The following is a 19,705-nucleotide window of genomic DNA, read 5'->3' as shown; positions in this document are numbered from 1 at the left end:
TTGCTGGATGGCCCTTTGATAAGTGGCCCCGGCGTTTTTAAGTCCGAAAGACATGGTAGTGTAACAGTATGCGCCGAAAGGTGTGATGAAGGATGTTTTGATCTGATCTTCTTCTTTTAACGAGATCTGGTGATAACCAGAGTAGCAATCTAGAAAGGAGAGGAGTTCGCATCCGGCCGTTGAGTCGACCACCTCGTCGATGCGAGGAAGACCAAAAGGATCTTTAGGACAGTGTTTGTTGAGATCGGTGTAATCAACGCACATTCTCCATTCATTATTCTTTTTGCGTACAAGAACCGGATTGGCGAGCCAATCGGGATGATACACCTCTTTTATGAATCCGGCTGCTAGAAGCCGTGTTATTTCTGTCCTAATAGCCTCCTTTTTGTCACGAGCGAACCGTCGCAGTTTTTGCTTGATTGGTCTTGCGGTCTTCGAGACGTTTAAGGAGTGCTCGATCAGGTTCCGTGGGACGCCGGGCATGTCTGCGGGTTTCCATGCGAAAACGCTCACGTTGTCCCTTAGAAACCTGACGAGCGCGTCTTCCTATTTTGGATCCAGGTTAGCCCCGATGAGGGCTGTCTTCTCGGGGTTGCCCTCGACCAGCTGCACTTCTTTGTACTCCTTGGATTTCGAATTCTTTCTGGCTGTCTCCTGCTCAGGTAATCGGAGCTGGTCGGGGGGCAGCTGTGCGGCTTGGTTTGCTGTTTCCGCCATGCGGATTGAGAGGTCAATTGCCTCGGTGATCTTGAAACTTTCTTCTTCGCAGGTGTACGCAGTGTAGACGTTGCCTCTGACGGTCAGGACACCCTTCTCCGTGGGCATCTTAAGCACTAGGTACGAGTAGTGCGGGACTGCCATGAACTTTGTCAGCGATGGGCGGCCCAGTATGGCGTGGTAGGTCCCGTCGAAGTCCGCGACTACGAAGTTGATGAACTCCGTCCGGAAGTGATCGGGTGTGCCGAATTGGACAGGCAATGTTATCTGTCCGAGGGGCACCGAACTTTGACCTGGCAAAACCCCCCAGAATTGGGCGTCGTACGGTTTTAGTTGGGCCGGTGATATCTTGAGGGCGGGCAGGCTGTTGCGGAAGAGGATGTCAATGGAGCTTCCCCCGTCCACGAGCACGCGCTCGAATCTGATGCTGTTGATGCAAGGATCGAGAATTAGTGGGAAACGACCCGGCTCCGGGATAGCGGCCCACTGGTCCTTCCTGCTGAACGCGATCTCCCTGTGGGACCAGGCGGGAAATTTCGGATCTGCGATCAGCCCGTCCGTGCTGTCTATGTTGAGGCAGGCTCTCTTCAACAGCTTTCTTTCTCGCTTGGACTCAGTGGAGACCTTGCCCCCGAAAATGGAGTGGACCACGTCGGTGGGGCTGACGTATTGGTGTCGGGGGTCCCTGTCTTGGTCCTCGTCCTCATCTTCGTGGTCGTGCCCGTCGCGTTTGTTACTTTTCTTGGCGGTGTCTTCTTGGGCGGCCCGCCGTGTATAGATATTTTTGAGGACGCGGCACTCTTCCATGGTATGGTTAGACTTTGGATGTAGCTGGCACGGTCCCTTCAACGTTTTGTTGTAGTCGTCTTGGTAGTCCCGTCGTCCATTGGGACGTTTGACCGTGTTTACTTCGTGGTCGTATTCGCGAGGGCGCTTTCCTCTGAAGTCGTCGCGGCTGTCGCGCCGCCGATCCCAACCCTCTCGGTGATCGCGGTTGTCGGAGCGACGGTGATTTCTGTTGTCGTAGCGGCCGCGACCGTCGTCTCGCCGGGAGGGCTGGTCGGTGCCTCTCGCATCGTCTCGGATTAGTTTTTCTGCGTCATCAGCATCGGCATAATTTTTAGCCGTGGCGAGGAGCTCTGCTACCGTTGATGGACGTTTACGCAACAGCTTGTTCCTCAGCGCTTCATGGAAACGTAAGCCCTTGATAAAGGCTGATATGGCCTCGTCATGAGAAATCTTCGGGATTTTGAGACGCATATCCGAGAATCGTCGGATGTAATCGCGCAGAGGTTCATTCTTCCTGTCTCTAATCCTTTCAAGGTCATACTTGTTTCCGGGCTGTTCGCATGTGGCGATGAAGTTGTCAATGAAAGCCTGTCGTAGTTCTTCCCAAGAGTCGAAGGAGTCCTCGGGCAAGCCGAGAAGCCACTGATGGCCAGCCTGGTCGAGGACTACGGGGAAGTAGTTAGCCATGACGTGCTCATCTCCTGCCGCTGATCGGACGGCGATTTCGTAGAGGGTGATCCAGTTCTCTGGATTTTCCTTGCCGTCGTATTTTTTAAGTTTTTCGAGCTTGAAATTTCTGGGCCACACGACCTGGCGGAGGTGTGAGGAGAACTGCCTTAGGCCCGGGGGACCATGGGTCGCATCGTACTCAATGCGGCGCAGGTTTTCGTGGACTGCTCTCTCTGCGGCGCGCCTGTTGATGCGGTCCCGGGCATCTTTGGGAGGGATGTTGTGGCGGAGATCCCTGTGTTGATCTTCTTCTTCCTGGCCGCGTACGCGGTTCTGCTGGCGGCGGCCATCGGCGTCTCGACCACCATCGTCGCGCCGTGAGTCCCCTCGACGGTTGTCGGGGGAGCGGCTGCGGCGACGCCTGCTGGGCGAGGCCCGGCTACGATGAGTCTGGTCGGAGGCGGCTTCCGTATAAGGGACATCCTGGACTCTCTTAAGCAGAGTTGCTGTCTGTCCCATCGCGGCGATCAGGTGTGCTCGGATACTGGTCCGGACCCCCTGGCATTCTGGTGTGTCAGGAAGCCGATCCAGGTTGGCCATGGCGACAGCCACGTTGGCGCTTGGCGTTTTGTAGACCGGCTGGTCCCCGACCATGTCAAAGGCGTCGTTGAGGTTACCCGGTGGCGTCTGTTGTTGCTCGTCCGCACGCCGTCGGGCGCGATCAGCGTTGCGCTGTTCGCGGAGTTGCCTCTGGTCGTCTGTTTCTCCGTCAACAACCGGTTCGTCAGCGCTGACATTGAATACAATATCCCCTCGCCGGGGGGGGAATATCGGGAACCGGTCGAAACCCGGAGGGTGTGAAGGGAAATCCAGGTCGTAGCCCTCGTCTTCGGTGTTTATAACCTCGGTGGGGACGGAGCCGGTGCTTGAGTTGGTGCTGGAAACCTGGCCGTTCCGTAGCTCTCGGATTGTCACCATGTTGACATGGTGACGATTGTTCCTTGTCGGCGACCAGCCCGCTTTGCTGAAAACGGATTGAACATGCTGTGAGTAGACAGAGGCCGAGTTATTCAGGCCGCAAGGATGGTCTCCCTTTTTGAGCTCGACGGATCGGCCTGAGGAGGTTGAGGTTATCGTCAGGGATGTTCCCAGCCGTTCGTGTGTGGTGACACGAGTTGGCCGGCGGGATTTCGAAAAATCCGCTTGAGTGGCTTGGTCGGGCCGGCGCAGAACTCCATCTATTAGTTGGGAGACTTCGAGCAGCTTGGAGTCGGCGCGATCGAGCGCTTGGAGGAGGTCCGAGCAGTCGATCTCCTTTCCCTTGTAGAGTGGGAACGGCGGCCGGGAGTTTGGTGTCGTCATGCGTGTGGTCGGAGACGGCGTGATCTCAGATTGGATCTGGATCTCTTTCGGGACCGTGGTCGGGAAGCCGCCGCTGCACGTCGTCCACGTGATCTGGCCGACGGTAAACGTGAGGCCTTCGGGCACGGTCGCGGAAGCTGGGATCGTGACCATCTTGTTCGCCGGAAAAGTTGCACGCACACCCCCTACCTGGCGCGCCACTGTCGACGAAAGCTAGTCGGCAGTCTACCTTGGGGTATACCCACGGTAGTAGTTTATCGGTAGACGGTGCGCAAACTACGAACTCGATGGTGACGCAAGACACGGACAAGCTTTTTATCCAGGTTCGGCCGCCGAGTTGGCGTAATACCTACGTCCTGCGTCTGGTTGTATTGGATTGTGTTGAGAGATAATCTACCCTAGGGGGTCCCCTTGCCCCTCCTTATATAGTCTGGAGGGCAGGGTTACAGATCTAGAAACTAATCCTAGCCGGTTACAATTGCCATAGATAATTCGATATCAATTCCTATTCTAACCGACTAGAATCCTGCTTGATCTCCACGTCCTGTTTCCTTACGCGAAACTCCAGGTTGTCGGATCAAGCCTTGAACTCGTCTCGTGATGGGCCAAGCCTCCTGGCCGAAGTCTAGCCGTAAGGGTATAGGGGTTTATACCCCCACAGCGCTCGAAGTTGAGACAAGCTCCTTCTCTCTTTCCTCCAAGTAGGATTTTGCTGAGTTGGCTATAAGCCAAGCTGACATATATTATTGTACTTGCTCTAAGGCCAGTCTCAATGCAACATTTCATCTCATAGTTTCCAAAACATGAAACAAAACATGAAACAAGTATTCTTTCTGAGTGCACAGTTTCAGGGCACAGTTTCATGGATTATTTTATTGGATTTGTGGGTCCCACGTCTATGTCTCCCCTCTCTCTATTCCCCACCGGAGCATGTCATCGACAAAAGACTGCAGAACTGGACAGAGGCTCACGGTGGAGCTCGCGTTGTGGCAGCACAGACCCTCGCGACCGTGGCTGGACGAGCTCGTGGCGGAGGAGCCCACGACCACGCGCCGCCGTCTCTCCCTCGACGAAGCTCGCAGCATGGCGCGGTGAGCCCTCGCGCCCACGGCTGGACAGCTCGCGGCGCAGGAGCCCGCGACCGCGCGCGGCCGTCTCTCCCTCGGCGTAGCTCACGGCGTGGCGCGGCGGATCCCTCGCGCCCAAGGCTGAACGAGCTCGCGGGCTCGCGGCGGAGGAGACCGCGACCACACGTGGTTGTATCTTCCTCGGCAGAGCTCGTGGCGGAGCCCTCGCGCCCATGGCTGGACGGCCTCGTGGCGACATAGCCCTGCGCCCGTGGCCAGACGGACTCAAGGTGGATGGCCTTGCGGCGGCGGCCGGACGGAGTAGCGATAGTTGCGAACGACCTCATGGCACCGGAGCGCGCGGCGGACGGGCAGAGCCTCACGGCGGCAGAGCGCAAGCACGGCAGAACTTGCGACCGTGGTGGGCAGAGTAGCGATGAAACGTTCGGAAGCGCCTCAGTGCAGGTTTCACGGCGTTTCCGAAGTTTTGGAAACAGTGCGGATACGTTTCGTGGCCATGAAACGAATCCCTTCTCTCTCCTCCTAGTTTCATGCAAAATGCTGATGTGGCACTATATTAAATGTGCATGAAATCATCCATGAAACTCCATTGACACTGGCCTAAGGCTCTGTTTGGTTCTGCTATTTTCTTACATCTATCTTATCGAATATTTGGACACATGTATGAAGTACTAAATATAGACTATTTATAAAACTATGAACACGACTAGAGAATAATTTAGGAGATGATTTTTTGAGCCTAATTAGTTCATGATTGAACACTAATTTTTGAGCCTAATTAGTTCATGATTGAACATTAATTAGTTCATGATTGAACACTAATTACTTTAACATCTCAAAAACACCTCCTAAGTTGGTACATTTCTATACACATTTAGTGCATACATAAATTAAAGCACACGTCACAGTTCACCATTCGAGGTTTGGAGAGGAGGAAAATAATTTTTTTAGACCTTAATTGTACTATGTGAGTCATTTGCATAGGCCTTGTTTAATTCACCTTGAAAACCAAAAAGTTTTCAAGATTCTCCGTCACATCGAATCTTGTGGCACATGCATGAAACATTAAATATAGATGAAAACAAAAACTAATTACACAGTTTAGCTGTAAATCATGAGACAAATCTTTTGATCCTAGTTAGTCCGTGATTAGATAATATTTGTCACAAACAAACGAAAGTGCTACAGTACTGAAAACTTTTCACTCTTCGGAACTAAACAAGGTCATAGTTTACATGGTGTCCAGTATGACGCTAAGCACAATGCGTGAAAATCCAATATCCATATTTAGTAGTTTAGTACTAGGCAGGTAGGCGCGCTGCCTCTGCGCACGAGGATGTTGTAGCTCAATGTCTGACGTCAACAATGAGCAATGCCGTGAAGGCGTGAACAATAAGGGGAGATTCTTAGAAGCCTTGTGTGAGGGACCCGACGCGTTAACTTGCCTAAATCAAGTGTCATCCACTTAAACAACTCAATTTAAGCAAACCAACATCGACAGGCCCTCGAGAGCGCACGTAGCAACTCCTCTTCGAGATTAGGTTAAGTATCATTGACAGTAGCCTCCACACTCAAGATTACATCTCAACACAGAAACATATAATAGTTCAACGAAAAGCATATTACAAGTGTTGTTGAATTTAAGAATCTATGCAGTGATGACCGACTACTACCTTATCAAAGGCAACTATTACACGATATACACTTTCACTAGTAACGGGTAGTCGCCTTGCCATGGGTGTCACTACCATAGCTTGGACAGTTCCTGCCATTCACCCACTTTGCCACCAATGATGGGGTGAGATGGCCGCCATTGTCCTTTACCTGCAAAACAACTTAACAATAGCCCCATGAGTACATTACATACTCGCTGGACTTCATTTCAACATATAGATATCTGGTGGATGCACAAGGATTGGTAGACATTTGTATAAGTGGGGAAAGCAATGTTGTTCATTAAGAATATATATATATATGACATGTTATGCTCAACATAAAAGTAAAGGTGTGTACCATATAGCCAAAGTGTCCATAATCCATCATTCGTACTACCATGGGTATAGAAAGAAAGAACAACTAAATAGTTTTGTCCTGAAGGATTCCATGCTTTCAAGACTCTGCAAAGGTGTACAACTATACCCACACGAAGAATTGGATGAACCTCCATACCCGAGCGATAGGTAAGGGTTGCCTCACATCTCCAGCCTTTCTGTAATCCGGTCACAATGTCCAAGGAAAGATTCGAGTAGTTGCCTAGTCAGTGTCCTTGCTCCCAGTGCCTTGAGTAACTTCCCAAGCACTCCCAATTGACGCTAACCCCCTTGCTAGTTTCATGGATAAACCAGTCCCACCTAGTTACTTAGCTTGTCAACCCCATCTGCAACATGTGATCTGTACGAGTGGTTACTCAGACTCACATATCCCAATACACGGTCCTTACTACTCCACGAGCTATGTCGTCTGAGATCCCATCTCACAATGACCTACCCCTCGCATGAGTAAGATATCCAAGTTATCCTCAAGGTGTGATATTAGGGTCCTTAATCCATAGCTAGATTAGATACATAGTCAAGTTGTACCCATATAGGTTTTAGTAGTTAGTTATCTAGGTGTACCATCCTATACGCGTGAGTATGAGTTCCCTTCTCATGCTTAACTTCTACCAATATCCCACAACTAAGCAATAAGCATTAAGCGTCCCATTCTCATTGTTTAGATGAGAGGCTTCTACACATTATTAGACTACTCTGTGTCATGTGATAGTGTTTACTAACCAAGACTATATGCAGTGCATGAAGTGATGGATGTGCCATGCATGAAGTTTGTGAAGCTTGACCTTATCCATGGTGGGAAGTGGCCATGGATGGAGCAATAGCTCAAGGGAAAGCTTGCTAGGGTTAGGGGATGTAAAGTTAGACCTTGGGGACATGCTCACCATGTCACAGGTGACCTGTAGCAGCAGCAACTCGGGCTAGTGGAATCTATACATGGCCATGCAGCCCGTGGCCCGGTGGCCTAGCCCATGGCCCGATGATTTGGCCCAGGCCCGAGCATGGCCCGAGGGACCATGTCGTGCTTGGGCCGCCACCCAGGCACGCGGCACGACCCGGGCACGGCCCATTCCAACGGTCGGTTTGGTGAAAATGAATTGTTGTGTAGTTGTGACTTTGTATATATATGTTGTTAATTGTTATATTGGTAAATATGATGAAGTATTTCAGCACTTGGTAAAAAAATTGATAAAAATAGGCTGTTTTTGGCTTGATGAGCCGTCGGCCGATATGGTACGGAAAAAAGCCGTGCTTGTCAGGCTAACACAGCACGAAAACCGGCCCATAGGTCGTGCCTTAGGCCGAAGGCTAGGCACAAAGCCCGTATAGGCACGGCTCGCTAGCCATGATGGCCCGTAGCAGCTTGGCGACCTACGGCACGGCACGACACGATGTTAGGTCCGTCCGTTGGACATATATAGTGTGGCCTATTCTTATGCTCATTAGTAAAATAACCGGCAACAAGAAAATCACCCGTAGATGGCTTCTCATCCACATGTTTGAACTTTTCATTTGTTATATATAGAAACCTCCGACCAGCTCAGCACGGGCCACAGAGACAGGCAGTGGTGGACCTACAGGGTATGCTAGTAGGTCCACGGCATACCCTGAAATCCGGCCGTAAGCATACGTACGTATGTATACAGAAAAACTTATCCAAGGCCTGCCGCCAAGAACATTTTGCCTGGCTGCATATACACACAGTAGATAGCAGGCCGCAAGAGCAGACCAATAGGGTGAGTCGACGCCTCAATCTACGCCATGTCCGTTATTCATAGATTCCCACGGCAATCCCATTCCAAGCTGAAAACTAGCACGCGGCAAGAGGTTTGCACTTTGGCACAATCCTCTCGTGCTTATTTCTTTCTTTTGCTACAATGAAAGGTTGGAGAATTTATCCCAATTCACCTATCCGGTGATTTATTTGTTCATGTGTTGCTTATTGATCGCTTTTGTTATATTAAAAATATTTATTTGGTCCTTTTAGTTAGTCACCAATGCATGGATGTGAGACATAAAAATTAGATCTGCAAACTAATGCATGGAATTTCTATTAGGATATTATTCACTGGTGAAACCTGGAGACTAGAGTCTGAGGCTTAGAGGCTCTGCTGGCCACATATAATAGTACTCCTCTTGGCGTTTAAATGGTTTTAGGGGGCACATCCACAAAATTTTTGTTTGATAATGCGAAAGTCTACTGGCTGATGGATAATTATTTGGCACACACAAGCAAATTCATTTGAAGTTCCGCTTAGATACTACTAGATGTCGCAAATATTATTAGAATGTTTAATACATTATAATATGGATTATATCGTCTTGTATGAAAAAATTATATTGGCATACCCTAAGCAAAAATCCTAGGTCCGCCATTGGAGAAAGGTGAGAGGCAACGCGACCTTGTTTAGTTTCTCCTAAAGATTTATGCCTTATCCCATTAAATATATACTATTAAATATTTAGACACATACATAGAGTATTAAATATATATTAAAAATAATTAATTATATAGTTTACGAGTACTTTGTGAGACGAATCTTTTAATTGTATGTATAGGTTGTTGTGCCTATACCTAGAATTGCAATAATTTTAGAATAGAGAGAGTACTTTTCCTATGAACCAAAGGTCATGAAAGCATATTTTTTCCTTGGGAAATCCAATCCTATAAAATCTCTTTTTTTTTACAAGTAATCGAATTTATTAACATGCCTGTGAACCAAAGGGGCCCTCAGTGGTGCGGCGTGGGCCTCGTCACGTGGGGCATGCAGAGCTGAAGAGTAGATGGGCTGCATGGTGGGCCAACCATCAAGTGCGGTACTGGGCTGTTGATTATTGGGCTTAATAATACGAAACAAAAACTGGATTTTTCCGGCTGAATTCGGGATCCCGTAAATGCTCCCGCGCCCGCAGACTTTTGACCCATGTCCCGTCCTATTTCTTTTTTTTTCAAAAATGCAGAAATGAAAGGATAAAATGTATTCCCTCCATTCTAAATTACAAGACATTTGACCTTTTTTCACCCCAAATTTAACCACTTGTCTTATTTTAAAAAAATATATAAACATAATCTAAGTTATTTTTAAAGAACTTTTATTAATAAACTAAATCACGAGAAAATAAGTGATATTTTACACATTTTTTTTGAATAAGGCGTGTGGTCAATTTTAGTGTCAAAAAAATCAAACGCCTTATAATTTGGAATAGATTGAGTAGAAAGCAGGACGAGAAACAACTCATCTTTTTTTAACCTTATTACATGTATTGGAGTTCTATTTTATAAGAGATACGGATTGAAATAGATATAGAGTAAACAGATAGATTAGTTTAGGCGGTATGTCGAGCGCAGCAGGCGATTAGCATAGCATCGTTGGCAAAATATTAAAGTTGCTCTAAGCGGAAACTGGGGCCGGAGTGACGCAAGATTTGCAAGTTGACCTTAAACTTAAAGATAGCGATGCGGATTTTCTTTTGATAAAACAGAAGCTTATGGCAGTTCCCAAACTAAGGCCTTGCTTAGTTTTAAAAATTTTAATAAAATAGATATTGTAGTATTTTCATTTTTATTTGATAAATATTGTTCAATCATAAACTAAAATTTGTCTCATAAATTATAGATAAACTGTGTAATTAGTTATTTTTTATCTATATTTAATATTTTATGTATATGTGATTTGATATGACTATGAATCGTAAAAGTTTTAGAAATTCCGTTTTTTTTTTTTGGAAGGACACTTTCCCGTCGCTCACGACGCGCCTTTGTCACGGTGCTCCTTGCACACGGCTCGCTTGGTGCAGGTGCCAAGTGCACTGGAATATGCTTTCGGCACAGATGACATATGTTTGCAAATGACATAAGTGCCCACGCCCAACAATTTTCCTTGTTGTCCTGGTTTACGTACTCCACGCAACATTCTCAGACATCCTTATATATGGTGAAATGGAGTTATCTGGCCATGTAACTTTTCTAAGGGTTTAACCAAAGAAGCATTGATTGCGTGGGAGGGGTAAAAGAATGGGATCACCAAAGCACAGAGGACGCCATGACATTGTACGATCATTATTACACTAATAAAAGGATACCTTGCACGTTTTTGCAAGATTTTTTTTTTGTAAATAAAAGTGTTATATATATTTAGTAATCCTACACATTCGTACATGATTCTTATTAAAATTATATAAAGGTAATAAAAGAATCCAATGAAAAACTAACAGAATTAGATCAAATTATAATATGATGCAACAGTAAACAAAATAACAATATACGGATGCCTTGTATATTTCTATATATTGAAAATAGTATTTTTGTATAATAGAAGTGTCATGGATGGCTTGCATTAAGAGATTGAAAGACAGTGAGACGACGTGTTGTTGAGTGAGAGATAGTACAGATGGCTTACGTGTTAAAATATAACTTATAGTTAAATTTTTAAAATACAGGAGATATAGATATAGATATAGATATAGATACAGATATAGATACAGATATAGATATAGATATAAATATACGAGTGATATAGTCATATAAATTACAATCATTACAATATTTGGTCTGTACAGAAAATGAGCAACCACGTTGCTTTAAATTCATGTTTGCAGGTGGCGTAATTACCGTGCCACTACGTCTTATTATTTTGTATGAATTGTTAACCTTCCATCGTAGGAAAAAATTAAAACCTCGAGAAATTGGCAAAAAAATGAATGTTTTCTAAAAAAAAATTGACACATAAATACACGGAGATCAAAATCACGCTCTTCACAGGTAGGTGTTTCTTGTACGAAAGCTTAATGGTTGTCACTGTATTACGCGGACACCACATCTGTTCACGTACTAAACACTTGGCAGCGTACGAAAGCTTAATTCCTGTGTACTGCAAACAGTGGGCAACCGGAAGAGAACAAAAAGTGAACGAAAACGCGAGGGCAGAACCGTCATTTCGGACGATAAGCTCCAAGCGGCCACTCGCCGATAAAACCGTCCCACCCACTCCGCCCACTCCCCCTCCTCCGCCGTCGCCTCTCCACTTTCCCCCATCCTTCTCCGCCGTCGCCGTCGCGGTCGCGTCCCAGTCCGAAGAGCCTCCGACTCCGATGGCCAACCGCTGGGTCCGACCCGAGGTGAGCTTCCTCTTCCTCGGTATCTTCGATTACACACGCACGCAAGTGCTCTCTCTCTCCCTCTCTCTGATGGTGGTGCCTTGGTTCCGCGCGCGCAGGTGTACCCGCTGTTCGCGGCGATGGGCGTGGCCGTCGGCATCTGCGGGTTTCAGCTCTTCCGGAACATCACCGGCAACCCGGAAGTCAGGTCCGGATCTGTTACTCTTAACTCCTTTTGGCTGTTCGATTCTTGTATGTGGTGTGCTGCTCCTGCTGGAGCAGGGTAGATCTGCTCGGTTTCGGTGCTTTCTTGAAGTTGGAGTGGTCTATATATGTAGTTCAAGTTCAGTAGTCACTTTATCGGCGCTTTCTTGAAGTTGAAATGGTCTATGTGTAGTTCAAGTTCAGTAGTCGCTTTATTTCTTCCTTGTCTGAAAGTGAAAGGCTGAACCCCTGGTTCGGCGTTGACTTGCCAGAACCAGAGTTGTATTGTATCCATCAGGTGAAATTTGTGCGAGTAGTTTTCCCGGTTTGAAAAATCGTTCTCTTTGGTGGGCAAGGTTGAGAACGACTAGACCGTTCGTAGGAGTCGTTCGGTCCGATGAGATAAATGGTATATATTTACATATTTATTACCTGCAAAAGTCTTTTTTTTGTGGGGTGGGGGTATGACAAGAATCCATGACCAGTTAAGGTATTAGAAACCCAAGTGTCAGGTTTGGGAGTGCATCGTGGCTAGAAGCCTACAATGTATGCATATGCTTCTGTTCTTTGTGTACCTGCATGGTGGCAAACATTTCTTTTGACATAAAACATGAGAGCTGATCATATGCGTGTAGGCATGAGCTGTTTATTTGTGCATACCTAGTTACATGCACCCCTTGTTTACATATACACTAATCTTGTATCACTATCCACACTAATGGTGTAACTTGTATCATGCAAAGAACAAAGTACTTTAATGGTGTTGTACCGGCACTTGTATGGATTATTTGGAAGCATGACCTTCCAAACTAATTTTTGGTTATTAGGAACAAAGTGCAATCGTGGTTCCTCAATTATGTACCTACTTGTTGATTGGAAAAATCTAAACGACTTGAATTTTACAGGGTAAACAAGGCAGGGAGGGCAGCTGGTGTGCTTGAGAACCATGAGGAGGGGAGGCGTTACGCCATGCATGGCCTAAGAAGCTTTGTGCATGAAAAGACCCCTGAGATCATGCCTGCTATTAACAAGTTCTTCACTGACCCCAAGTGAAGCATGTTGATGGTTCTACTGCTACTTGCCATTGGGGATTGTACCCTTTTCTGGCAGTTCGATGTGTTGTGCCGTCCATAAATTGGAAGACATCTCTTACTCTTATTAAAAGTACCGTATGAGTGCTTGGTAATGGCTTGCTATATGTATGATGGTGAATGAGTTTGGTCGTCCCTCTTTGATGTTCATACTCCAGTCATCTGTCATGTGGATTTGCTGTGCTTCAATGATAAAACTGTCAGCCAACGTTCATTTGGATACTCCTGGTATATCCTGCGAAGTGTGCTCCTTATGCAGTTTGTGAAGTTTGACCAGGCATCTGCATGTCTTGCATCTCCTTGATGAGATGTTATCCCAGCCCGGAGCCCAAGATGCCAGAATATGTCAAGCTATTGATTTCTGTTTTTGTTAGAGCAACCAAGGTATGACTAGCTTATGACCTTTTCCGTATTATCCTAAAGAATTAGTGGATCAAGTACTACTCTCAAGCAGTCATTTTAAAACATCTATCGCACGATCATTAAAACGTAAGGTCCCAGTAAACCAGACAAATTCATCAAAAGCGCAAGTTCAGAAATGGAGTAATGCAAAAATAGTCAACCAGCTGAACGGATTGTAGCCTTCAGCTGTCTTGCACTCTTGCTGCTCAAACTTGGTGCTCCTCGTACCAAACAACTCCTTACGCTGCATGATATACAACGAGGCAGATAGTGGAAACGAGGAAATAGTAACCTTAGGCGTCGACTATGTATTGTCCACCAGCAACAATTTGCCGATTCGATCAATTTTGCTGCCTTTTTCCTTAGAAAAAATGGCCTCATTTCTAGCATGAGTAAATACAATCGAAAGACAATAACGCCTTCAAGTTTTTATTACATCTTGTAAAGGGCGATTCCCTAAGCAAGCATCAACAACTGAGTTGATCTACCTACTGGAATCGACGTACAAGTTACAACTGATCTGCCAACGTCCTGCTTCATGATCTCGTTTCCCGGGTAAGGTCCAAGTACCATGATTTCCATGCTTCCACATAATGGCCAAACAGATCGTTCAGGGCTGCAGCAACAAAAGGTGGTGTAAATTCAATCCAGTCAATCAAAAGAACCATCTCTCCATAGTAGTTTAACAGAAATAGCACAAGGGGTCAAAGTATCAAACAGACAAAAAGAATACAAAACTTCACGCATAATTGGACCACTAAAATCTATCGTAATAACATGTGATATCAGATCTTTACTGGTTTCTATAGCGTAATAAATGTAAATATGTTTCTCTCATTACAAGTTCAGATTTTGGAATTTACGTCAAAAATATGATCATCTATGTTTTCCTTAAAAACTAATGGCTATATGATTTTTAGACATGGAAATTGGGTTTTAAACATTGTAAGAGAAACCATGTTAAGTACACAGCTGCTTGTTCAGTACTTGATGCGTTTATATACTGTTTAATATCTAGCAAGCCTTTAAAGTCTTAGTAGCAAACGATTCATAGTTGCTCATGTATTTTCCAGATTCTTTTCTTTTCCCATTCAAGATCAGACACCTGCTGCTGCAAGCAGAAGTGCTTGACAAGTTAATTGCAAGAAATTACAAGAGGACAGACAGTGTTTTGGTGATGCAAATTTGTTTCTTTGAAAAAGAATTCTTCAACACTGCAATTTATATAAATGAAATGTTAAGCTCACCTTGATTCTGATATTGTGGACGGAAGGACACAGCAAGGTTTTCCCAGTCCTGAATGGTCTTCCTCTCCTGCTGCTTAACGGTTTGATCATCAGTTTCCTGTTTCTTTGCACTAGCAGGGTGGAAGGGCCCATAAACAAAGTCACTCCTTTTCCCTTGCCCCAGCTGCCTCTCAAAAGTCTTCACTATGTTGCCAGCACCCTGCATGAGCTTGACTTTGTTCTCCGCTGAAGTGTCTAACTTGCCTCGCTTATTGTCCATGTTTGTAAGATCAGTACCAAATGCTCTCTTATTGGGCATTGCCTTCCTGGATGGAGGTAGAGCAACCATGACATTGTTCTCTTGCTTTCGCTTTGCCTGGCCTAGCCACCGGAACGCAGGTTTTCTTGTGTCTGCTTGCTGTGTCTGAAACAAACGTTACAAGAAACAATGTTCAGCAGCCAACAGGCAGAAATATGATTTCCATTCATTTGAAACGGTATGGTCAAGAACCTACCTTCTCAATGAGGTTCAAAGAAGACAGCACATTGGCAATGTCATACAATCGACGAACTTTGGCTGCTTTGTGAATATTAGAATCACATTGTGAGTTCTATTTGGGTAGGAAAGGCATTTGACAGAAGCATGGAACTAAACAAAAGGAATGCATGTACTAACTTCTCATGTTGCTCTCTGCATGTCCCTCTCCAAGGAGAAGCTTTGCAGCTTCGTCAAGTGAGATTGTCTCAACCTGCAGAAAATACAAGCCCCATTACAGTTAAGTGAGAAAGGGAAATAACCTAAATCATACAGGGTGAATTCAGTGCTCTCACCTCCATGGTGAGGAAGAGCTTGACAAAATTCTGAGTGAGGAGCCCAAGGGACTTCTCCTTCCGATGATCTACGAATACAGAATCCAAACGTGAGCACACAACATAGATAATAGAAGGCTCCAGGTAAAACAAGAACACAACTAAACAGCTATACCAGATCTAAGGCGGCAACTGGGTGCATCAGGCTTATCAGACGTATTGTCAACAGACTGGCTGAGCTTCTCGCTCTCAGCATCTTCATCAGCATCGCCTAGTTTTTCATCATCCTCATCATCTGATAACTTTGCAATCACAAAACCCAAAGAAAATTGAAATATCAACAGCAGGTATTTTGTAACAAGGCCAATGTCAAGCAAATCCAGTTGAAGAAAACTAACGTTGGCAGTAGAGGAGTCCTCCATTGGCAGTAACACCGGTAATCCAGACATCTCCCTTAACGCCCTCTCCTGATCAAACCAAACACGATTGATAAAAAAAAAGGGAAATTTGTGGGTAATGAGGTTAGCAGTGGAAGCTAAGATGGGTGCGATTCAGAACCGCGGGATCGAATCCAGACCTTGAGTTCTTTCAGCGCGGCAGGGACTCCCCCGAATCCGAGCCATGTATACCGATTCTTGGCCCTCCGCACAAGAATCTGCAAGAGGCCCCCCAACCCCCAGGAATTGTTAAAGCAGGATGGCACATGACGGCTCGAAAAAATAGTTTGAAAGTTCTGAATCGCATTCCAAGAAGGAATTTCACGACTCACCCCGACGCTCTCGAGGACGTTGACGATATCGTAGATCCGGCGGCGCTCGACGCCGAGCCGCTTTGCCGCGTCGTCCAGCCCAATCACCTCCACGTCCTCCCGGTCGTACAGCGCCACGAAGCTTCAAGAAGGAAGGAATGGAACCAAAGTCAATTAGTCAAAGCACCGCACGCCCGCGAGTCCAGGGCGAAACCGAGCTAGGGCGTGAGAGGCGAGAGCTGCTGGCCTTACTTGGAGCAGAGAAGGCCGAGCGACTTCTGCTTGCGGCTGTACGCGTGGTGCCGGCAGCCTCGCGCGACGCCGCTGCCGCTCCCGGCGCCGGCGCCCTGCACGGGCACGTGCGCCTGCGGATCCACCGGCGGCGGCTGGGCTCCGGTCGTGGACGCCTGGGCGGCGGCCGCGGTGGACTCGGCGCCGGAGAAGAAAGGTCCGGGGGCGGGGGCGGGGGCGGGGGCATCCATCGCGGGCGCGCGAGCTGGGAGGGTTTGGCTCACGCGGTGCCGACTGCGGAGAGGGGGAGAGGAGGGAATCACTCTTCGCTTGATGAAGTAAAAAAATTTATATTTTTTCGATTGTCCTTTGGTCCGGTAGATCTGCGGAGCGGGTTGTGGGAGAATTCACGCGAGGACGTTGGGTAATTTGGCGCCCGCCACAGAGGATCCGCAACTTTTCAAACGCCTGCACCGCGCGTTGCCGCGGCTGTGTCGGTTTAAAATTTTCCACTTCCAGTCCACGCCCACGGGCGCGGCTCGGGCGCGCCCAGTCGCGCCTAGTATCTCCGAAATTCTTTCTTAAAAACTTTTCACACCCTCAACAGTTTAGGCCTTGTTTAGATACATCCAAAAACTCAAAACTTTACAAGATTCTCCATCACATCGAATATTGCGGCATATGTATGGAATATTAAATATAACTAAAAAAGATAACTAATTGCACAGTTTATCTGTAAATCACGAGACGAATCTTTTAAGCCTAGTTGCTACATGATTGGATAATGATTGTCAAATAAAAACGAAAGTGCTACAGTGTCAAAATCCAAAAAGTTTTTGGATCTAAACAAGGCCTTAATCAGGAGGATCATATGAATATAAATTGTTTTCATATGTTTGGCATCATTTAACAGTTTCTCTATATTTGTACACACTTTAAGAGCCACTCACGCTTTGACTAGCGATAAATTAAGATTAAGGATAGCAATATTTAAAGGTTTAACTAAAAAAAGTTGTTGGAGGTTTTTTAACCAAAATATTTATTTCTATCAATCTTTATCTCATCTCTTCTCTATCTCTATACCTAAAAGACTCTAAAGTCTCATTTACCCGGTGATACCAAATCTTGATCCCTGCTCACACATCCATGTTCGATACGAATCATACTCCTCTCAACGCTCACACTCACACACCCACATCCTATGTAGTTCTAATATAAAGACCAAATCCACGTGTCTACATCCGGTACAAAGCCTTTATAACTTCTCCGTTCGTGTCGGATCACTAAGGTTCAATTCAAAAATCTACAATATCGGTGCAACGTACAGTCATATATTTATAGTGAACAAAAAGACTCTTATAGTTGTTAACGAGGTTTGTTCTAGACTACTTCGCTGTATAGAAAATCAATTCTATTTTTCTAAAATTTGTTTGAGCCTACTTACTTTATGTATTTTCTATGACATAAATCTTACAGGGGCTTGGCACAATGCACGTTGAGCGTGGGACACTCCGGGCTTCTTTGGATGGTGGGAGAAAAACATATGTGTTTCTAACCTCCAAAGGGAACTTTTCCGCACATCAGTGAAAACACACACATGTAATTCTAGTTTTGTCCAAACAAAAAAATATAAAAAATAGTCAAAATAAAGATTTCTAAAGTTTTGTCTACTCTAGCTCAAATTTCGTGTTCTGGATAAATTTACCCGTACTTATAGGGCGTGATTGGTTGTTTTGGTCATGGACAACCAGAATAGGGAGCCAGTCCTAATAGTGGGATGCATGTTCAAACTGTGCACCCAGTCAAGTGTTTGGTTGTTTGTTGTTGTTAGTCCAATACAAGATGAGATCTTGTTTGGTTGCATGTATGCATCAGAGTGTTGGGTGTCTGACACATTAGCCCTTTGCAACATGCTTGCATCGTGCCGTCATACATTGTGAGGAAAGTGGAAATTGAGGGCGTGAGTGATTGTTTTGGTCATGGACAGCCGGAATTGAGAGCCGGTCCTAGATGGTGGGATGCATGTTCAAACCATGTACCCAGATGTGTGTTGGTTGTCTTTGTTGTTGGTCCAGTAGGAGATGAGATATTGTTTAGTTACATGTACGCATAAGAGTTTTAGGTGCCTGACACATGGGATCCTACACCATGTGTGCATTGTGCCGTCCTACATTGTGAGGGAAATGGAAACTAAGGACGTGATTGGTTGTTTTGGTCATGGACAACCTAAAATGGAGAGTTGATCCTAGATGGTGGGATGCATACTCAAACCATGCAACTAGTCGTGTTTGGTTGTCTTTGTTGTTGATCCAATATGAGACGATAACTTTTTTGGTTGTATGTATGCATCAGAGTTTTGGGACACATGGGCCCCTACACCATGCATCGCGACATCCTACATCGTGAGGGAAGTGAAAATTGAAAAGGTGGAACCGTGCGGGATGGTGAAGGGTAGAGGAACGAGACAAAGCAGGCAAAGCGTGCAAGGAGGGCAACCAAACACGACAGAAGAATGAGATGAAACAGGAAAACCCGTGCAAGGATGGCCTGGTTGGACAACCAATCACCCCATGAGAAGACAGAGCTATGCAGGATGGTGAAGGGTAGGAACGAGATGAAGCAGGCAAAGCATGCGAGAAGGGCAATCAAACACGACAGAAAAATGAGGCAAAGCAGGCAAAGCGTGCAAGGATGGCCTGGCTAGGGCAACCAATCACCCCATACATGACGGTGATTATAGCATGGTTCTTCAACCGTCGAGCCACACGCACAGATAATCTCACTAGTGGTTTGGACGGTGATTACAACATAGCTCTTCAACAAACCGAGCCACATAACTCCTCCGGTCTCATGCAAAGATCGATGGCTTCGGCTGCCAGGACTCATATGAAGAGGAGCTTTCCAAAGTAGATTTGCGAGATTGACAAGGCTACCACGAGTGAACATGTCGGGAGGACGAAACGGCTACAAGGTAACATAAAAGCACCCAAAAGCCTGGGCCCGATGCCTCACACAGTTGCATACTTTCTTCGTCCTATTGAAAATATCGTTTTTGACTTTTAAACTTTTTGTTTGGCAGTTCGTCTTATTCAAATTTTTTATATAAATATTATTTATTTTGTTATGATTTATTTTATTAGTAAAAAAATACTTTAACAATGATTTATTTATTTTGCTATTTGCATAAAAAAGTTGTATAAAATGAACGACCAAATAAGAA

General features: G+C 45.8%; 2 protein-coding genes across 3 annotated transcripts; one reads left to right on the top strand and one right to left on the bottom strand.

Annotated features, from left to right (window-relative positions):
• On the top strand, positions 11,607-13,290 carry LOC8061496. The gene is made up of 3 exons (XM_002438101.2): positions 11,607-11,794; positions 11,893-11,981; positions 12,883-13,290. The coding sequence occupies exons 1-3, from the start codon at positions 11,768-11,770 to the stop codon at positions 13,028-13,030; spliced, it is 264 nt and encodes an 87-aa protein (XP_002438146.1). The 5' UTR covers positions 11,607-11,767; the 3' UTR covers positions 13,031-13,290.
• Positions 13,683-16,792, bottom strand: LOC8061495 (E2F transcription factor-like E2FE). 2 transcript variants are annotated; one of them, XM_021449696.1, is made up of 10 exons: positions 16,507-16,792; positions 16,276-16,396; positions 16,084-16,161; positions 15,905-15,973; positions 15,682-15,808; positions 15,528-15,595; positions 15,373-15,445; positions 15,212-15,276; positions 14,718-15,120; positions 13,683-14,086 (listed from the first exon to the last, which is right to left on the bottom strand). In XM_021449696.1, the coding sequence occupies exons 1-10, from the start codon at positions 16,734-16,736 to the stop codon at positions 14,007-14,009; spliced, it is 1,314 nt and encodes a 437-aa protein (XP_021305371.1). In that variant the 5' UTR covers positions 16,737-16,792; the 3' UTR covers positions 13,683-14,006. The 2 variants fall into 2 exon arrangements, with proteins under 2 accessions (XP_021305371.1, XP_002436789.1); XM_002436744.2 differs by having other exon boundaries at positions 13,756-14,086; positions 15,212-15,273; positions 16,507-16,790.

This window comes from Sorghum bicolor, chromosome 10, assembly GCF_000003195.3.
Source record: "Sorghum bicolor cultivar BTx623 chromosome 10, Sorghum_bicolor_NCBIv3, whole genome shotgun sequence".
NCBI classification, from domain to species: domain Eukaryota; kingdom Viridiplantae; phylum Streptophyta; class Magnoliopsida; order Poales; family Poaceae; genus Sorghum; species Sorghum bicolor.
Note: the sequence above shows the minus strand (reverse complement) of the source record. Positions and strands in the feature narration are given on the sequence as shown.

Coding starts and splice junctions, on each gene's coding strand:
- LOC8061496 (XM_002438101.2), top strand. CDS start 11,768: ATGGCCAACCGCTGGGTCCGACCCGAG. Junction 11,795..11,892: donor ACCGCTGGGTCCGACCCGAG/GTGAGCTTCCTC, acceptor CCGCGCGCGCAG/GTGTACCCGCTGTTCGCGGC. Junction 11,982..12,882: donor ACCGGCAACCCGGAAGTCAG/GTCCGGATCTGT, acceptor TGAATTTTACAG/GGTAAACAAGGCAGGGAGGG.
- LOC8061495 (XM_021449696.1), bottom strand. CDS start 16,736: ATGGATGCCCCCGCCCCCGCCCCCGCCCCCGGACCTTTCTTCTCCGGC. Junction 15,596..15,681: donor CAGTTGCCGCCTTAGATCTG/GTATAGCTGTTT, acceptor CTGTATTCGTAG/ATCATCGGAAGGAGAAGTCC. Junction 15,121..15,211: donor CTTTGAACCTCATTGAGAAG/GTAGGTTCTTGA, acceptor CGTTTGTTTCAG/ACACAGCAAGCAGACACAAG.